At 47.8% G+C, this 20,001-nt stretch overlaps 1 protein-coding gene across 2 annotated transcripts in view; it reads right to left on the bottom strand.

Moving 5' to 3' along the window:
* Positions 1-2,640: 2,640 nt before the first annotated feature.
* Positions 2,641-20,001, bottom strand: part of LOC142559450 (uncharacterized) — a 35,791-nt gene continuing 18,430 nt past the window's right edge. For both annotated transcript variants that reach the window (XM_075671044.1, XM_075671053.1), the window contains 2 exons: positions 11,184-11,227; positions 2,641-6,358 (listed from right to left, as the gene is read on the bottom strand). In XM_075671044.1, coding sequence (XP_075527159.1) covers positions 4,614-6,358; positions 11,184-11,227 — 1,789 coding nt within the window. In that variant the 3' untranslated portion in view covers positions 2,641-4,613. The remainder of the gene's footprint in view (positions 6,359-11,183; positions 11,228-20,001) is intronic.

Raw genomic sequence — 20,001 nt, 5'->3', positions numbered from 1 at the left:
AACGGTATCTTCCGGGTAAATATCTCTCAAAAGATGTAGACAATAGTCACCCAAGCCTTCCCCTTCCAGAATATCCCACGAAATGTTGCGGCCTACGTTGTCATACGCTCCTGTAATGTCTAAAAAGGCCACATATAACGATCTGCTTTCTACTCTTGATATTTCAATACACTGAGTAAGAAAAAATACGTTATCATCTAAACGGCTACCTATTCTGAAGCCATTCTGAAGTTCTCCCAAAATGCCATTATTCTCTGCCCACGCTTGCAGCTTTAATTTGATTGCCCGAATTGCTAGCCTGTAATTACCAATGTCAACGGTCTATATGAGTGAATTCTCTTTCTCCCCCTTACCTTTATATATTAAATTCATTCTACTTTGTCGCCAACTGTCTCGTATCCGTCTATCTTTTCAACTTTTTCTAGTGCTTTCAACAGAGCTTCCTTACTTTTTGGTCCTAGTTCATTAATCAGCCTAACGGTAACCTCGTCTAGCCCTGTGGCTGTACGCTTAGGAATTTTCTCTTCGGCTTTCCTCCAGTTGAAATTTCTCAGCACCAGCTTCTTTCCCATCTGGTTCTCTTTCATGACATCAGGGGTGTTCCATGCAGAGCACGCCGGGATCATGCTGACGACAGCGACGAGAGCGTCGAGGAGTCGACGATCGTGAGCTAGTGCATGGCGTGAGAAGTTGCTGTTGCGAAAACTTGCGTTCCCTGTAGGGGGGCGGGAGATGGGAGGCAAGTGGTGCTGCGTTGTTGACTGCACGAACTTCATCCCTCGCCATCCGCACACACAGTTTGAGCCGTTGCCGATCGCGTACAGCCGAGGTTAAGCCTATATGTCACAGTCGCATAGTTCATGCGTCTACTGCTGGTGGACCTGAGCGACTGACCTGAATTAAGCTGTCAGGATGAAGAATACTCCTTCTGTAGTTTAGTTTTGACCATACAGATTTGAAATAAACCATTTGTCATTTCGTACAGTGCACACGCAAAAAGCGAGACGTGACCACACGGAGCATATCGACATCGGTACGTTGCCGTTTTTGACGGAAAGCTACCAGCCGCACTCAACGGCACTTCCCTAAGTTAAATGCGACTACCAACATGGGTGAATTTTGACGTACTGTCATGCAGACTCATTATTTAGCTTCCAAGGTGCACTCCGAACCACGCGTTCTCTAAATTAACGATAACACGCGCAAACTCTTCATCTATGTCCACATTACGGAACATGTGTGCATGAACAGAATACTAAGAATTATACGTAGGCAGCATAACGCTCCCGTACTACGGTCTCCCGCTCGCTGTTTTCGAAAGTGCGTGGTCGCTTATATCAGTGCGATTCAGAGTGACGCAATGGCGCTTACATGCACAAAATCTGCCTGTTTTGATATGTTCCTACATTATTTGATGTCAACGACGAGCGGCTAGTATCATATCTGAAGCGAACGACGATCGGTCGCTGCGCCTGCCGATGTAAACAAATTCACTGTTCGGTGTTTTGACTGTCAGCGGCGTTTTTGCGAGATACAAATACGTAAGGTAGTGCTCCACATCTTACAGTGAGCATGCGAAGCGCTTCCCTGAGAAGGGGTGAAACACCTAAAATAGCAAGCAGAGTATAAAATCATGGTTAGAGCTACCCTTGGTCTTCATGTCGCAGCATGATATGTAGCGCATGGGTACCGGCTCTCGTGGTGGCGTGTCGAATAAGAACGGCGAATCCTGGCTATTCGTCAGAATCGTAACTCTCAATATTTGACAGATCTGAAGAGCTCGTGCCGTTGACACTGTCACCCGAAGGTCCGACGCGGTCAGGAATCAGCTGTCTGCTCTTCGCTGGTTTCGTTCGCCCGGCGGGCGAGACCGGCATGCCTTGCGCGCCTTCCCTACTGGGGACACTCGTGACGTCACACGAAGATGTTCACTCGGCTGCAAGCTTGGTGAGGTTTCGGTTTCGTTTTCGCGCTTTTTAAACATTATTTTCGAATTTGCGGTACAATTCTACTATCAGACACGTGACAGGTTACCGTGACAGGTTACCGTGACACGGTCTCGGGAACCTAAATATACCATTACATTCACATGGTCAAAAAATCGCTGGAGTTGCCCTTTAAACTACAACCACGGAAGCTGCTCTTCCGCTCGTGCAACGTAGCAAAGAAGGCACGTGCTAATAAAACAAATTACCGTCAGCGGTTGAATAAACGTATTAAATAATATTTCTGAAGTAACGCCGTTAACGTACGAGCAGACATTACCGAAGGGTTTCGATCCGACATCTTCCTTGAGCTCCGAGCCGAGCTCGGGCACTATTTTGGATATTGTCTAATTCCGCCAGACTGTCAATTTCTCCGTAATGTTGGCATATTGAACCAGCTGTGAGAAGGGCCGCGCGTAGCAGCAGTTCCTTGGGCCAATCAGAGCTGACAAGATGGCGAATTCGATAGTATGGCGGAATTCGACAACGTCCAGAATGGTACCCCTGGCACGAATACCAAACTGCAGCACGAACTGCACAAGACCACACAGTGGCAGTGCATAGGAACCACCTTGTCTTTTGGACTTGGCTGCACATGCTGAATTACTTCCTTTGCGGTGACGTGAGAGTGCAATGCCAGTTCAGAAAGTTCGTGTCGACAATAGCACTGCATGTTTATTTCAAAGGTAAATAGAAAAGCGTAAGCATAGTCGTCTGACCGTCACATTTCGCGCATTTGGCGCAGCGTCTTCTGCCGTCACCACAGCGTTCCCCGCGTGTTTTCTGCCTCGACGCTGCGCTCCGTGGTTCGAGAATTGTTTCGCTTTTAACACACATACGCACACAAGGTTGGCCAAAGATAGCGCAAATGACTACTCTTGGCGTAGTTGCTCCATCACTGCGTTGTGAATGCGTAATAATAAACAAAATGGCAAACGTTTACAGCTCCGTAAGCGAAAAACTAATAAGCAGGATGGAATTATACGAATGCCACAAAAGATGAGTACGCTTCTCAGATTTAGAAAAATACGTGGCCTGTTGCCTCATGGAAACCAAGTAGGTTTCAAAAAATAATTCTGGAGCAGCGGCCCACGCAGTTTCTTATCAGCCAAAGTGAAGCCAGCGCTTGCCCCTATTTCACCTCTGAGAGAGAGCAACAGCTGGAGTCTACTCGCAACTTAAGTGCTTTCGTATGCTAATGGCTAGGTAAAGTGGAAAATGTCGTTGTTTCTAGCTAAAATTTTAGCTTTGAATGAGTACTGGACGATCTATTAATTTTTTCAGGACGCTGAAGCAGGATGTTGAAGGTTCATCCTAAAACCAGTGACACAAAGATGGACATTGAGTAGAAATTGTACGGTGAAATTAGCCACCACCTTAAACACGTAGGAAGTGAGAAGAAAGTGCTTCCTATTCCCCATTACAGCCTTACATCTTAAAGCGCAGCTCTAAGGCGGCCGTTTCTGCGTCGAGCGACGGCGTCCCTCAGCGTCGGCAGCGTCTCTCGGCGTAACCGACCGAACGAGCACAGTGTAGTTGAATGAGTGAACGCGGAGCGCAGCGGGGGATGGAAGACGGAGGAAAGTATCGCGAAAGCGTGACAAAAGCGTATTGCGGGCTCTGCAATACCCAAGACGGGCTCTGCGGCGACAACCACTACGAGATGGCGCCAGAGTAGCGCGCCGTCGTCTGTTCATTGATGATGCCATCGATAAGGCATGCGGCGAGTAATATATAATAATATTTGAGGTTTTACGTGCCAAAACCACTTTCTGATTATGAGGCACGCCGTAGTGGAGGACTCCGGAAATTTTGACCACCTGGGGTTCTTTAACGTGCACCTAAATCTAAGCACACGGGTGTTTTCGCATTTCGCCCCCATCGAAATGCGGCCGCCGTGGCCGGGATTCGATCCCGCGAACTCGTGCTCAGCAGCCCAACACCGTAGATGCGGCGAGTGCGTCCACGGATAGCACATATGGAAACAAACCGCTACATGAGCGGAGGACTGTCTGCGGCGGCTGCTGTGAATCGCGCACCCACTTTACCCACGCGCCGTCATCGCGATCACCCGATTAACGAGGCGTGCGACGGAAGACGATTAGCGAGTGTGCGACGGAAGACGGCGCGCTTCCTCCCCTCTTCCCTCCCTTGTGTGCGCGAGATTGAGTCGCGATCGCGAGCTCACTCTCGCACGCTTTCATTCGCACATACAGCACACGGCGCGCGGCGACGATCTTATCGCCCTTGCACATTATACGGAACTTCACGGCGACGCCGACGGCATAAATGCACCTGAAGTCCATATAATTGCTGTCGCAATAATAGGTATTGAGCAAATTTTGCATTATGGCGTATTGTAATCATCAGTGAAGTTTTTTTTTGTTTTGACTGAGCAAGATGGCAGCGGCCTGGCTTCACTTTCGGGACATTAGCTCCACTCCAGATCTTTTTTCTGTACTTCTTGATGAAAGCACCCAGGCATGTCGCCTGTATAAAATATGTATACGTCTGTCCAAAACTTTCACTACAAAGATTAAAAACACGTGAGGGTCAATTACGCGCTCCTCCCAGTTGCTACGGTATCTGTCGACAAAACTCAACAGCGTTTACAAAACTATACTATTACTAGACGGTGTTCACAAACAAGCTTCTAACAGCTTCGAGAGGCAGCACGAGGTCACAAGCTTTGTCAGAAAACTGGGCAGTTTGTTCAACACAACGTTCTTGCAACAAAAACGACAGCGCCGCAGCCGCTGACCATGACCCTACGGGTGGACCATTGATCTGTATGTTTCGCACTTCTTCGCTCTGCTCGCCTTCCAACAGGAGTTGGGTGCACTTTTGAAGGACGTTAGATGCAGGACACAGCAATGTTGCCGCGCTCAGAAGCGTCACAATGCCGGGGTACAAACTTTTGAAAGAGGACACCATCCTGACGGCCAGGGCGTCGAAGTTGTCTCTCAGCTGCGTCACAAACGAATTATGCACCGTCCGCTTGTATGATCCCCATTCTTGGAACACGTCAACATTATCCAGCAGCGAGTAGCGATACTCTCGCGCCAGCGCTTTTATCGAGTCGAACCCAAAGTCGTCTAGCTGACACGAGTCCACTGGCCACACCTTAGGGTCGAGAATGCTGAACTTGCTGATCGACGGGCTGGTCTGGCGCACGATGTCGTCTAGGATCTCGGCCATGAGGCTGCACACCTTGTTCATAGTGGCCGTGAACAGCGCCTCGTCCAGATCGCAGCTAATGTCGACACCGCGATAGCGGCCGCAGCTTTGTCGCAGTTCCTCAAGCAGTTCCTCGACGCGAACGCCACCCGTGGCGGTGTGGTGGCGGAGCGTGCTCGAGGCACCCTGCAACTCGTTGAGTACCTGGTAAGCAGGGATGCCCAGCACAACCACCCGGCTTGTCCACTCGTGTAGGCTTCGGAAGAGCTCGATGTAAAACACCAGGTTCACTATGAAAGTCGTCGACTTGAGGGTGGCCAGAATGAAAGAGATCACCTGACGGTCGTCTTCCACGAGCGAATCCACCAAAACTTTGTTCAATTTGGTCACGATGTCCAGCCAGTGATTGTGCAACGTAACCAGAGTCTTGTAGTTAAAAAATGTGCTCGTTGATGACTCTGGGCCTTGAAACATCGCATCTCCAAGGTTGAGGTCATCAGCTAGAGCCAGGTTCTTCAGCATGTTGCACAGATTGGCTATAATGGCTACTTGAGGGTCATCCAGCATAGACTTTTGCAGTGCGTGACCCAGCACAGACTCTAACTTATAAATAACACAGTGAAACTCGAGGAGCGCATTTGTGCGGTCCTTTTTTGCACTTAATAAGGCCTCGATCTCCTCCATATGAAAGCAATCTCTGTCAACAGTTGCTGCTACCAGCCGACAGGAATCGGACACGCCCAACTTGTGCAATTTCATATTTAGTACATCAGCAAAGCTCGAAGCCATACCTAGCTTGAAAGAAACAAGGTATTTTATGACTAGCTGGTTGTTCTTCACAAAAGTTATAAATGCAGCATCCTCAAATTCTCCACATCTAACAAAGGCCAAACCATACAGGCCAGCAGCATTAATGTCTTTTCCCAGTGCCTGCAGCAAGCACTTGTCAATAGCTGCACCAATTTCAGACACAATGCCGTATGCATTTTCCTGGCAGAACGCTACAACATCCTGAGGTTGTTTGTTGAGGCCCATGACCACAGGGAGATCACTGGCAGAACTGTTCGCTTTGAGAACTTGATAGGTACACTGGAATAAACAGGTCAGGTTGACCTTTGAACAAGTTCCAACAAACTGCATGTCGATGTCCGCACTTTCAATCTCGTTAAAGCCTTTGGGATATTCCAAGAGATGCCCTGCAAGACATGAAACAACACAAACATGAGATGAAAGGAGGCGAGAGCCGCGCAGTTCACACAGCCTGTACGTCAACATAAACTTGACAGAAGCATCGTAACGTCACATACATGCCGGCTAGAGAAGTCCTTAATCGGGTTCATGAGAATACAGTGTAGTAGGGTCGAGTGAGTGCGGGAGTGGATCAGGTAAATACACCTACACGAGGTGGACTGACCAGCTTGGACCACTCGGCAAACAGTGGGTCAAACGGCGCAATTCAGTACTGTTAACAATCTAGGAAACTGCAATCCCACAAGACCACTCCCACAACACCTGCAGATTATGGTTGCTACAACCGCACTGCCAGACTTGACGTTAAGCCCTGGAGCTGCTCACGACTAGCTAAAAACGGGTTCATACGAGCATTAAGGAGTTGTGGCTTGACCGATAGATAGGAGGCGAGCCGGAGCATCCAGCTGTGGTGTTAGTTCGCCCATGCACGCCGAGTTCGTGTAAGTGCAATGCCGCGCCAAAAGTAATCGGCAACATTTCTTTTACACACCCTGTCGCATTATAAAGGTGGAAATGTGCCACCTTAAACAGGAGATTTTTCACTCATTACCCGAAGTCACTGTTTCTTTGCACAAATCTACTACCGCTAAGGAAGTGAAAATCCTCCTACTGTGGAATTTTCTTCAGCCGCTCAAAGAAGTGCGACGCACTGCTTCCTTGATCATATGTAATATTTCCTGTTGCGTCTCATACTTCAAGAAATGCGGGGTGACTAATGAAGGTGCCACACCACAGCTGCAGTATTTGTAGAAGGAAAGGAAAAAAAACCAAAGAACTTAGCCCACTGGCCTCAATGCAGCAAACGACAAGTAGGACCTTTAAATATTTTATTTTAGCTGCAGGCTGTGTGTGAAGAACCTACGACAAAGTATGTAAATTTTTTCAATGTTATGCGAGCGGTTTGAGTGCACTTATTATGCCTCAACATTACTTCTCGTTTACGACGTCCCTCGTGCATAGAATTTACTGTATATCCTATTCTCAGATGGGAAGGGCTGAAAAAAAAGCTGCATGGGCAACTTGACATGCTTGCCGACCCCTACATGTGCCACATGGAGAAGTCGGCAACAGGTTAAGGTGAAAGTCAAACAAAAGTTATCCGGATATGCACCAGAATGAAACAAATTGGAACATGAGTAACAGCACTAAAGTAATAAAAATAAGATAGCGAGGTGTGCACATAAAAGATAAAATGACGAAACTTCTGTAATGTCCAGTTACAGCAAGCAACATTCATGGTTGCTTCAGGTTCCGAAAAAATAGCCACATCCCACAGGACCGCACCACAATACCTGCGGATTATGGCTTCTATGAGGCTTTTGTTGAACCCACGAAATGAAATGTCCTAGACGCCTTATGTTTCAAGTATATCAACAAACACTGCATGTTGCAATGTCTCAATATTGCACACACACACACTAAAAAACTATGTTTCTCAATACCTTCCTGAGGCATAGCCAGGAAGGGAGGCGTTTCGGTGTCAGAACACCCCCCCCCCCCTGAAATTTTCTGAATCCTGCATACGCCCCCCTCTCCCCCTCATTTCAGCCTTTTTTTTCGCCCATGTTATTTACAGACTGCATCCATATATTAAAGGGACACTAAAGGTTACCAGAAACTCAAGTTAAAGTGGTAAAGCAATGTTCTAGAACGTCTAAGTCGTCAATATAATCGCGAACAGAGCTTTAGTAACCGAGAAATTGAGGTAAATGCATGACACGATTTGAGACCCCCCAGCGACATTCCGGTACTAGCCCGATGACGAAAGGACTCCTCATAATTTGTGTTACTAATACTCAACTACTAGTATTAAAAATATCATTTCAATCGATTATAAGACGGAAAAAAATGCTACTTGTCTACGTCTATTCGATTCTAAGAAAAAATAACATTTTGACGTTACCCTTCAGTAATATGGGTGTTCGAAAGGTTTCGTTTTCGCTCGACTCTGCGCGCTCGACTCTGCGCCGCGCACGCTTTGGAGTTTCAGTAGTTTCGTTATCGCGTCGTGCTGTGAGGGTTCTGCTGGCTCGCGAAACTTTCATTTGGAACAAGCAGAGAGAATGCCACGTCCATGTGATGTCGTGGGAAGCCCTCGTTGCTTTCCCGCTCCGGAGAGCCGGTGTCGAGGGCGCCGTCGTAGTACGCAACGACGCCGCCAGTGCGAGCCCTCAGCAGCAGGTCGCGCTCGTCGGTGCTCAAATCGCTGAAGTTGAGCCCACCATCGCGAGCCAATCTGTCGGTGTCAGGGTCCATTGCGACGAGCGTCGAAGTTAGCGTCATAGAATGAAGTACCAGCTTATGGGCGTCTTGCGCTGGAGTTTGAGGTATAGTAGCGGCGCCTGGTGGCGGTGCGGGAAACGACATCTGGGTCGTGCCAGCTTGGGTCGTATTGAGCCCTGGCTGTGGCGAAGCACGTTTCTAGGCCGAGTTTTGCGTCGATTCGCACATTTTTATGCCGTTTCGAGTGCGAAAAGGCTCGTCGCTTCTCATAGACCACGCTGCGAGCTCGCCGCAGCCTATAGTTTAACGAAAACGGACTCTCCGTGTGCCGTGGGACGTAATGTGGGACGTAATTCGTTTCTCCTTCCGCTAGCCACCATACTCCCGCTTTCGCTCTGCTGTCGGCTCTGTCTTGGCTCTGTTTCTGGCCGCGCGTTCGCGTTTTGCGCAGAAAAGCCGTAGCGCCGTCTGCGGACGCCGTTCTACTCACCGATGGCGCAACGTCACTATGAGACCATGATGTCAGTACTCCTCGATCGGAGGGCGGGCGATTTGAACTGCGCTAGAGGTACGCGGACGCTTCAGAACGCATTTTCTCTTAAAATAAGTCTCTCCTTGCCACGAAACAAGCGTTTCGAGGTTTCTGTGATGGTATTTCAACAGTGCACGTTGACTTAATAGTAACCTTTAGTGTCCCTTTAAAATATAAAAACAAAAACAAGTATGTCAGTTTGTTGACAAAAATAGTTCGTTCTAAAAACCACATGGCATCACTAAGCTTAAGTTATTGTTGCGTCTCCCTTTTTCTGTTCCTTCGCTCAGCATTGAGATTAGCATAAGACCCACAGCCGCCTCGTTAAAAGCTTGACTCCGTTGATTTTGACTTCTACAGTGCCGTTTCATTGCAGTTTTTAACATCCACAATTTGCTGCAGATTCCGGCCACTTTGCCCGTCAGCACCGCAGAAGCGGTTGCTAAGGTGCGCACTTAACATTCACCGGGATATTGCTGTCAGTCCAAAAACTGCCCTTCCGCATCTTTCTTTGGACCGCCGTCGGCTTCGGCCTGAACGTGAGCAGAGAGACTCCTTCCCCATTTTTTGTGCACTAGGGTGCGCAGGTGAACGGCCGACTTTATGTAATGTTCAGCTTGTAGAAGAACGCACAGAAGTTTCATGTATTGCCGCGACCATGTTTTAATAGCGCCTTTTTCCTTGTCCAACAGTTCCGCGTTGAATTTCAAACAGTGGCCCTTATTTTTATGTTTCAGTAATTATTCAGGAACGTTCTGGTACACTTGCGTTCTTTTTCGTACGAGCGTTTTTTTTTTTTTGTGTGTGTGTGTGTGTGTGTGTGTGTGTGTGTGTGTGTGTGTGAGAGAGAGAGAGAAAATAAATGTTCTGTAGGGATCAAGTATCCGGAGTCCTGTGTGCGCTCGTAGTTTATGCAGATATTACAGTGACTGAAACTAACCCTTCGGCTTTATTAAACTAGAAAAATGACTAAGATATTGTTTGGGCACAGGCTCTTTTTTTGACTGATGCCGTATAACACGCCCCGAAAAATATTTCTGTCTACGCCACTGATACTTTCGGCACAAACCCTTGTGTATGTTCCAGCAGAGCGACATTCATACGGGGCAGAGGCGTTGTACGCCCATGGTCTTATTACAGCAAGATGTCTTCTAGATCATGTGTAATGAAGTGTCCACTCAAACGGCTGTATGCACCTGCACAACATTAATGGGACACTGAGAATAAACATTAAATTGGGGCAGATTGCTTGATAGCCTTCCGGAACACCAATCAGGTGAATTGTACAGAGCGTGTAGGATCTGTAAGGGCCAAAAAGAATAAACAAATAAAATACGGGAAGCAACAATACCTTGAAATGCCTACGTGAGATCCCCTAACGTCATCGATTATAACAGCATCTGCTCGGCCCCCCATTAGTGCTTATCAATTACACTGTACTGCAAACAATGAAGAGGTGCGGCCTCGCAAATTTTTACATCTTCTGTTTGCCCCATCGGCGCAGCAGTGGAGAACGAACCATAAAACGGGAAGTTTGGCCGTAACTTTTTCCCAGAAATTATGAACATTTCTTACGCCAACAAAATGAAAACGAAGTTTCGAGAGGTTACCTTACCACTCTAACTTGATTTAGCGTTTCTCTTTAGTGACCCTTTAACTGTGCGATCATTTTGAAGTTGTGATCTCTCCAATGTGTCACTATAGTGACTTCCCACATGGCGTCTTCCAGGCAAGCACTGGTTATACGGAGCTCTATCCATCAATGTATGTGCCAGTGAACAAGCCAAAGAGTGCAATGTACTAAGACGTCTCTCTATTTTTGCCAATTATCTGACTATTGCAACATACCGTGCGCAGAGAGCAGCGACGTGTTCCAGACATTAGCTTACACCTTCCGTCAGTACTCCCCTCCAGCCAATCATACTGTGTGAAAAAGGAGCGCTACAGAAGTGATACTGCAAGTGCATAGACAGCATTGCAGTATATTAGAGGAACAAGCTGCACCATATACGTACCAGAGCCAGTTCCTTGAGACGCAACAAAGGGGTTTTCAGCCATCCTGCAAGTGAAAACTGCAATTGGGCACGCAGTCGATTTTCTTCGCATACAACATGCTTGCAACGGTAATAAATATCGTCCATAAAAAGAAAAAAAAACAGTACAGTGAAGAAGAAACGCACCGTGAAAGACACAACTGATTCAGTCATTAAGAAAGGGGCTAATTTGTTGGGCTGTTCCGAACAAACACATACACCAGCTCGCCCAGTTTTCCTTACTTCCTTAATTAAAGGCGCATGACGTGTAAACAAATCCAAGCAATACACCATGCAAATATGAAAAAAAGAAGAAGAACTTCCTGAAAGCTCTTGACATGCTTCATAATTTAGCTCTCTTGTCTGCGGCTCCATGCTCGCTACACATGGAAGTGCGCTGGGACATCCTGCAGGACACGTCTCCTTAAGGTCCATTGCGACCACACGAACAAATACTCTGGGTGCATTCAACAATGCACAAACGCTATCTGCAGATAAGAACAACATGCGGTGCGCTCAGCCTGAAAACGACAAACAAGTACTGACAAGGATTAAATGATACGAGGACTGAAGTAGAGACAAGTGAACAGGACAAGCAGAGGAGTAAGTCGAATCCCAGTTCTGTGCATGTACAGCGTTGCTGACCTATTTTACGTGCGCTAAACCGCCGTCGTCCGCTATACGCCTCGTGCACCGTCTATAGAGGCGCCACTGAAAGCCACCTAGCGGACGCTTCCAACAGTACACGCGGGAGCAGTAGCAGACGCCAACCCTTTGCAGCAAGGATGGCTGAAGTTCGCGGCTGCGATTTCTCCTTTGTTCGGGTGACAGCTGTAGGGAAGATGCTGACCTCTGTGCGAGTGGGTATGAACACGATGTTACCGGTGTTTGGGACAACATGGCCCACATACGTGCAAGGTGTGTCCCGCACACTAATGCCATGAACCCCATTTACATGACGTGGAGCTCATGTTCACTAGCCGATAAATTTTGTTGAGTAATGCGATCTCTCGATGGTTTTTTTTATTCTACCCTTGCCGCAATGCTGCTTCTGTACCTGAATAATAAGCACCCGTCGTTAGTGCAGACTTATATCAAACAAAGCCGCACGGTGCAATCTCTGCATATGCCGTTGTGATTTTTCTACCGATGAATACATGTGACATCGCCGAATAAGTGCAGTCGAAGTCGCCTTAAGAAGAGTAATTGCCATTTTATTGATGGAAACGCGTGGGTTAATAAAAGCGCGTGTTAGTGCTGTACCGCCGATGCAATTCTGCTGCATACGCCGATGAACTACCCTTCCCGCTGCAGTTTGTGCAATTTTAAATGCCCCAATGGAGCTGCTTGGAAACGTACAAAGCTAAAGACTGACTAAATTTTCAGTAATTTTCTTATATTACTAGAGAGAGGTGCCACATGATATATTTAAAGGCAGAGCAGCGCTAGTCAAAGTAGATGAGCGCTGGCGGCAAGGCCCGGTTTAGTCGTCTGCAGCGTAAGTATAAGAAAGAATTCAGTTGAATACAAAACTCACATGCAAGAAGGGACTACGTTGTGAAACAAACAAATCACTCGGCGTGTTAAGTTTGCTCAGGCAGCATCGAGGTGCGATGACTTCCCAAACGGGACGCGAACTTTCCAGCGAGAAATGGAACAAAAATACCATATGCAGCAGCTATTAGCAATTCTCGCCCTGAACTACCTATTTTCTAAACACATTTCCAAAAACGCAAACAATATCTAAGATGCCCTCGGGCGAAAAGAATAAAGCTGTTAAAGAAGCACTTCGTTGGTATCATTCCGATAAGACACAGCGTGATTTATACCCTTTACAAACAAGGCAGGGTGAAAACTTCGCAGCTCAAAAGAATCAACAAGAGTTATGCATGGAGCAACTAGCAACAGTTAAACATGTGCAAAGCCACGCATAAAATAGATGTAAAAACATGAAGTGCGCGACAGCTGGTGCGAGGATTTACTGCGCCACATGAAACCAACCATTTCAGTTCTTGCAAACTTCAGTAGCTTTAACATACAACGCAATGCGCTCGTGCAGTCGTGCTGCCTAGCTAGCGCAACGCGGTAAAGAAGCGGAAAACAATATAAGCGGCAAACAGCATTCCGAACTTTAGCGAAATGCCTTTAAACCTCATGCTGCACTGCAGACGAACTTCGTTGCTCACGCGTCTAACTATGATCGAGGGGAAAAAAACACCGACGAAGTAAAGGAAAGGATGAGAACAAAAAATTTCCCTTCGAAGCGACGATCCATTTTTGCTACCATTGCTCCCGCTGATGAGGCTTTGCCGGGAATGATTAGAACCGTATCCCCGGCCCGTTTTCACCGGTATTTGAGCCCCCCACCCTGCAACAATTCTTCTTCGACATTCCCTGAAGCTTTGGCCACCCCACACGTGCGAGTGGTGTTGCCTATCTTGCTCTGAAAACGTGAATAAGACAGAGAAGCACGATTAACGACACAACAAACTACGGCGCGCGCCAGGCTCCTCTCCCGCGTGTTCTGCGCAAGGCCGCCACCAGTGGCGCGTCCGTCGCCGTGCGCGGCGCCTATATCCCGGTCACTACAGTGATCAGATCGTTTTAACACCTTCAAGAAAGATGTCTAGCACTAACCGTTGCTTTGTTTGATTCAAAATCTGGCTGCAGGATCGCATCTTTTGCTATACGCATTGTTCAGTGAGATGCTTGGTAATGTTACTTGCCTGGTTTGTCAGAAAAAGAAAACATGAAAAAGCACCATCATATGAGCATCAGTGAGCTGATAGATGTGGACTGGTTTCGCCGCACGTCGACAACCAAAAAAAATCATGCAGAACTCGTCGACGATGACTATCCAAGTATGCGAATAGCTGAAATTAGTCATATAAGGTGTGTACTTCAGTGGGGCTATTCTTTCCTGCTTCCCTTTAGAGGAGCTGCGCCATCTAGCAGCGCGCCCATGAAGTCCGGCTGTGGCCTCCGAGATGTGTGGCGCACCGGTGCTTGTGAACACTGAACAGTCATCACAAAGCACGGTGCTGCCATGCCACAGCACTGCACACGATGCGAGACATTGTTGGTTGCAATTTGAGAACCTCCGCTACTCCCCATCACTCACTACTCAAATTGTAAAGCTTCATTTTATTTTCATCATGCAAAGACACACGATGCAAGCATTGTACACGATTTTATAAGAAGACTCAATTGATTTTCTTAATAGTATTGCCGGAAGAAAGCAGGCCCACGAGTGTAAAATAAGGTAAATTTACAACTGGTATTTAAGGCGTTCAGGCAACTGCCAGACTTCGTCTTCCTCTAGTCTATGTCACCTTCTTCTTTTCCTTCACCGTAACATCGCCTTCCCGGCGGGGTTAGCTCCGTCCCGGTGCAAGTTATAGAGCCTCGCTTAATGGGGGGACATTGGGCTTGAGCCTGGCGATGTGAACAACATCGCTGGTAACGTTGGGAGGTACTGAAGGCTGACTGACTGGGGCGATCTCGTATGTCACGTCGGACAGCTGACGTACGATCTGGTACGGACCAAAATAACGGGAAAGTAGTTTTTCCGACAAGCCGACGCGACGTGAAGACGTCCAGAGAAGGACAAGGGAACCAAGTGAAAAATGGTGGTCTCGGTGCCGAAGGACGTAGCGTCGCCTTTGAGAAGCTTGCGATACTGCGAGGCGATGACGGGCGACGTCTCGGGCCTGGGCGCCTAGGGCAATAGCATCGCGAGCGTAACCAGTACAGGATGAATGTACTGCGGAAGGTAGCAACGTGTCGAAGGGCAAGGTGGGGTCGCGGCCATACAAAAGGTAAAATGGTGAAAATCTGGCAGTGCCGTGACGGGACGAGTTGTATGCGAAAGTGATGTATGGTAAAGCGACGTCCCAGTCGCGGTGATTGTCGGAAACGTACATGGCCAGCATTTCAGTTAGTGTGCGGTTGAGTCGCTCGGTGAGGCCGTTCGTTTGAGGGTGGTACGCGGTAGCAAGCTGGTGTTCTGTAGAACAGGAGCGCAGCAGATCATCGACGACCTTCGATAGAAAGTAGCAGCCGCGATCCGTGAGTAACTAGCGAGGGGTGCCGTGGTGCAGGATGACGTCGTATAGTAGGAAGTCGCCGACATCTGTAGCGCAACTGGTTGACAGCGCTCGTGCGATGGCATATCTCGTGGCACATCTGTTGCTACAGCAATCCATTTGTTTCCTACGTTGGAAATTGGAAAGAAGTCAAGGAGGTCGAGGCCCACACAGAAGGAGGGCTCTGTAGGGATATCAATTGGTTGAAGCAAACCAGCAGGAGGCATAGCAGGCGTCTTCCGGCGCTGACACACGTCGCAAGAAGCCACATAACGGCGCACAGAGCGATAAATGCCGGGCCAGGAGAAGCGGCGCCGCAGGCGGTCGTAAGTACGAGTGATTCCCAGATGTCCAGCAGTAGGAGCGCCGTGAAGTTGCTGGAGCACGGCCAGTCGAATGTGCTTGGGAACGACTAGGAGGAACTCCGGGCCATCAGGACGAACGCTACGACGGTATAAAGTTCCATCGCACAAGGTGAACATCCGGAGGGACGGGTCATTGGGCGAGGAGCTTAGGCGTTCCATAAGTGCTCGAAGAACAGGACCTTGGCGTTGCTCGTCGCCAATATGGAGGAAGCCGGAGAGGGATAGAGCACTGATGTCCGAGTCTGCATTGGTATCGTCCGGTTGATCGACGGGATTGCGGGATAGGCACTCAGCGTCTTTATGCAGGCGGCCTGGCTTATACACAATAGAAAATGTACATTCTTGTAGACGCAACGCCCAACGTGCAAGTCGTCCAGTTGGATCCTTCAAAGAGGAGAGCCAGCAGAGGGCATGATGATCGGTTACAACGCAGAAGCTCCGACCGAAAAGGCACGGTCGAAATTTCGCGACCGCTCATACGAGCGCGAGACATTTTCTCTCAGTAATGGAGTAATTTCGCTCGGGCGTGGAAAGAAGGCGGCCGGCTTGTAAGCGATGACACGGTCTTGGCCCTGTTGACGCTGAGCGAGGACAACACCCATGCCATGACCACTCGCGTCAGTTCGTACTGCAGTGTGCGCAGAAGGGTCAAAGTGTGACAGAATCGTGGAAGTTATGAGCCCCTCAATCAGGGTAGAGAAGGCTTTCTCCTGCAGTGGTCCCCAAGAGAAGGAGACGTCTTTCTTAAGAAGGTCAGTGAGAGCGTGAGCGATGTCGGCAAATTTTTTCACAAATCGCCGGAAATAAGAGCATAAGCCCAGAAAACTACGGGCATCGTTTGTTGAACAAGGTACAGGAAAATTTCGCACGGCGTGAACTTTCTGTGGATCAGGTTGGGTTCCGGCGGCGTTTAAGAGATGGCCGAGCATGTTAATTTCACGGCGACCCAAATGGCACTTGGAGGAGTTTAGCTGAAGGCCAGCCATGCGAAACATGGAGAGTATGGTTGTGAGGCGCCGCAGGTGCCTCTCAAAGTTCGGCGAAAACACAATCACATCGTCGAGGTAACAGATCGAGGCATGTAGACCACTTCAAGCCGCGCAAGAGGGAGTCCATCATGCGCTCGAATGTAGCTGGCGCATTGCATAATCCAAAGGGCATGACTTTAAAATGGTACAGACCGTCCGGTGTGACGGAGGAGGGTTTCTCGCGTTCTATCTCATCGAACTATATAGATGAACACAACAATCATATATGAACACAACAATCAAACCCCGGCCCTCAGTCCCCAGCAGCTGTGAAGCAACTGACCACGGCGGCGGTCAGACCTGCGACGCAGCAGAGGGTGCTAAGAATCCCTGGCTCCGGATAGGCCGCCATTGGAATATGAACCTGGCAACGTTTAACGCTAGAACGCTATCTAGTGAGGCGAGTCTAGCAGTGCTATTGGAGGAATTAGAGGGCAGTAAATGGGATATAATAGGACTGAGTGAAGTTAGGAGGCCAAAAGAAGCATATACAGTGCTAAAAAGCGGGCACGTCCTGTGCTACTGGGGCTAGCGGAGACGAGAACTCGGAGACGGATTCCTTATTAATAAGAATATAGCTGGTAACATACAGGAATTCTATAGCATTAACGAGAGGGTGGCAGGTCTTGTCGTGAAACTTAATAAGAGGTACAAAATGAAGGTTGTACAGGTCTACGCCCCTACATCCAGTCATGATGACCAGGAACTCGAAAGCTTCTATGAAGACGTGGAATCGGCGATGGGTAGAGTGAAAACAAAATACACTATACTAATGGGTGACTTTAATGCCAAGGTAGGCAAGAAGCAGGCTGGAGACAAGGCAGTGGAGGAATATGGCATAGGCTCTAGGAATAACAGGGAAGAGTTATTAGTAGAGTTTGCGGAACAGAATAATATGCGGATAATCAATACCTTCTTCCGCAAGCGGGATAGCCGAAAGTGGACGTGGAGGAGCCCGAACGGCGAGACTAGAAATGAAATAGACTTCATACTCTGCGCTAACCCTGGCATCATAAAAGATGTGGACGTGCTCGGCAAGGTGCACTGCAGTGACCACAGGATGGTAAGAACTCGAATTAGCCTAGACCTTAGGAGGGAACGGAAGAAACTGGTACATAAGAAGCCGATCAATGAGTTAGCGGTAAGAGGGAATATAGAGGAATTCCAGATCAAGCTACAGAACAGGTATTCGGCTTTAACTCAGGAAGAGGACCTTAGTGTTGAAGCAATGAATGACAATCTTGTGGGCATCATTAAGGAGTGTGCAATGGAAGTCGGTGGTAACTCCGTTAGGCAGCAAACCAGTAAACTATCGCAGGAGACGAAAGATCTGATCAAGAAATGCCAATGTATGAAAGCCTCTAACCCTACAGCTAGAATAGAACTGGCAGAACTTTCGAAGTTAATCAACAAGCGTAAGACTGCTGACATAAGGAAGTATAATATGGATAGAATTGAACATGCTCTCAGGAACGGAGGAAGCCTAAAAGCAGTGAAAAAGAAACTAGGAATCTGCAAGAATCAGATGTATGCGTTAAGAGACAAAGCCGGCAATATCATTACTAATATGGATGAGATAGTTCAAGTGGCTGAGGAGTTCTATAGAGATTTATACAGTACCAGTGGCACCCACGACGATAATGGAAGAGAGAATAGTCTAGAGGAATTCGAAATCCCACAGGTAACGCCGGAAGAAGTAAAGAAAGCCTTGGGAGATATGCAAAGGGGGAAGGCAGCTGGGGAGGATCAGGTAACAGCAGATTTGTTGAAGGATGGTGGACAGATTGTTCTAGAGAAACTGGCCACCCTGTATACGCAATGCCTCATGACCTCGAGCGTACCGGAATCTTGGAAGAACGCCAACATAATCCTAATCCATAAGAAAGGGGACGCCAAAGACTTGAAAAACTATAGACCCATCAGCTTACTGTCTGTTGCCTACAAAGTATTTACTAAAGTAATTGCAAATAGAATCCGGAACACCTTAGCCTTCTGTCAACCAAAGGACCAGGCAAGATTTCGTAAAGGCTACTCAACCAGATACCATATTCACACTATCAATCAGGTGATAGAGAAATGTGCGGAATATAACCAACCCTTATATATAGCTTTCATTGATTACGAGAAAGCGTTTGATTCTGACGAAACCTCAGCAGTCATAGAGGCATTACGGAATCAGGGTGTAGACGAGCCGTATGTAAAAATACTGAAAGATATCTATAGCGGCTCCGCAGCCACCGTAGTCCTCCATAAAGCAAGCAACAAAATCCAAATAAAGAAAGGCATCAGGCAGGGAGATACGATATCTCCAATGCTATTGACAGCGTGTTTACAGGAGGTATTCAGAGACCTGGATTGGGAAGAATTCGGCATAAAAGTTAATGGAGAATACCTTAGTAACTTACGATTCGCTGATGACATTGCCTTGCTTAGTAACTCAGGGGACCAATTGCAATGCATGCTCACTGACCTGGAGAGGCAAAGCAGAAGAGTGGGTCTAAAACTTAATTTGCAGAAAACTAAAGTAATGTTTAACAGTCTCGGAAGGAAACAGCACTTTACAATAGGTAGCGAGGCACTGGAAGTGGTAAGGGAATACATCTACTTAGGGCAGGTAGTGACGGCAGATCCGGATCATGAGACGGAAATAATCAGAAGAATAAGAATGGGCTGGGGTGCGTTTGGCAGGCATTCTCAGATCATGAACAGCAGGTTGCCATTATCCCTCAAGAGAAAAGTGTATAATAGCTGTGTCTTACCAGTACTCACCTACGGGGCAGAAACCTGGAGGCTTACGAAAAGGGTTCTACTCAAATTGAGGACGACGCAACGAGCTACGGAAAGAAGAATGATAGGTGTAACGTTAAGGGATAAGAAAAGAGCAGATTGGGTGAGGGAACAAACGCGAGTTAATGACATCTTAGTTGAAATCAAGAAAAAGAAGTGGGCATGGGCAGGACATGTAATGAGGAGGGAAGATAACCGATGGTCATTAAGGGCTACGGAGTGGATTCCAAGGGAAGGGAAGCGTAGCAGGGGGCGGCAGAAAGTTAGGTGGGCGGATGAGATTAAGAAGTTTGCAGGGACGACATGGCCACAATTAGTACATGACCGGGGTTGTTGGAGAAGTATGGGAGAGGCCTTTGCCCTGCAGTGGGCGTAACCAGGCTGATGATGATGATGATCTCATCGACGCTAACCTGCCAATAGCCGGAGCGGAGGTCAATTGATGAAATGTATTGGAATCCGTGAAGACAGTCAAGAGCGTCATCAATGCGATGCAGGAGATAAACAACCTTCTTTGTTATCCTATTGAGGTGAC

This window comes from Dermacentor variabilis, chromosome 1 (genome assembly GCF_050947875.1).
Source record: "Dermacentor variabilis isolate Ectoservices chromosome 1, ASM5094787v1, whole genome shotgun sequence".
NCBI lineage: Eukaryota > Metazoa > Arthropoda > Arachnida > Ixodida > Ixodidae > Dermacentor > Dermacentor variabilis.
Note: the sequence above shows the minus strand (reverse complement) of the source record. Positions and strands in the feature narration are given on the sequence as shown.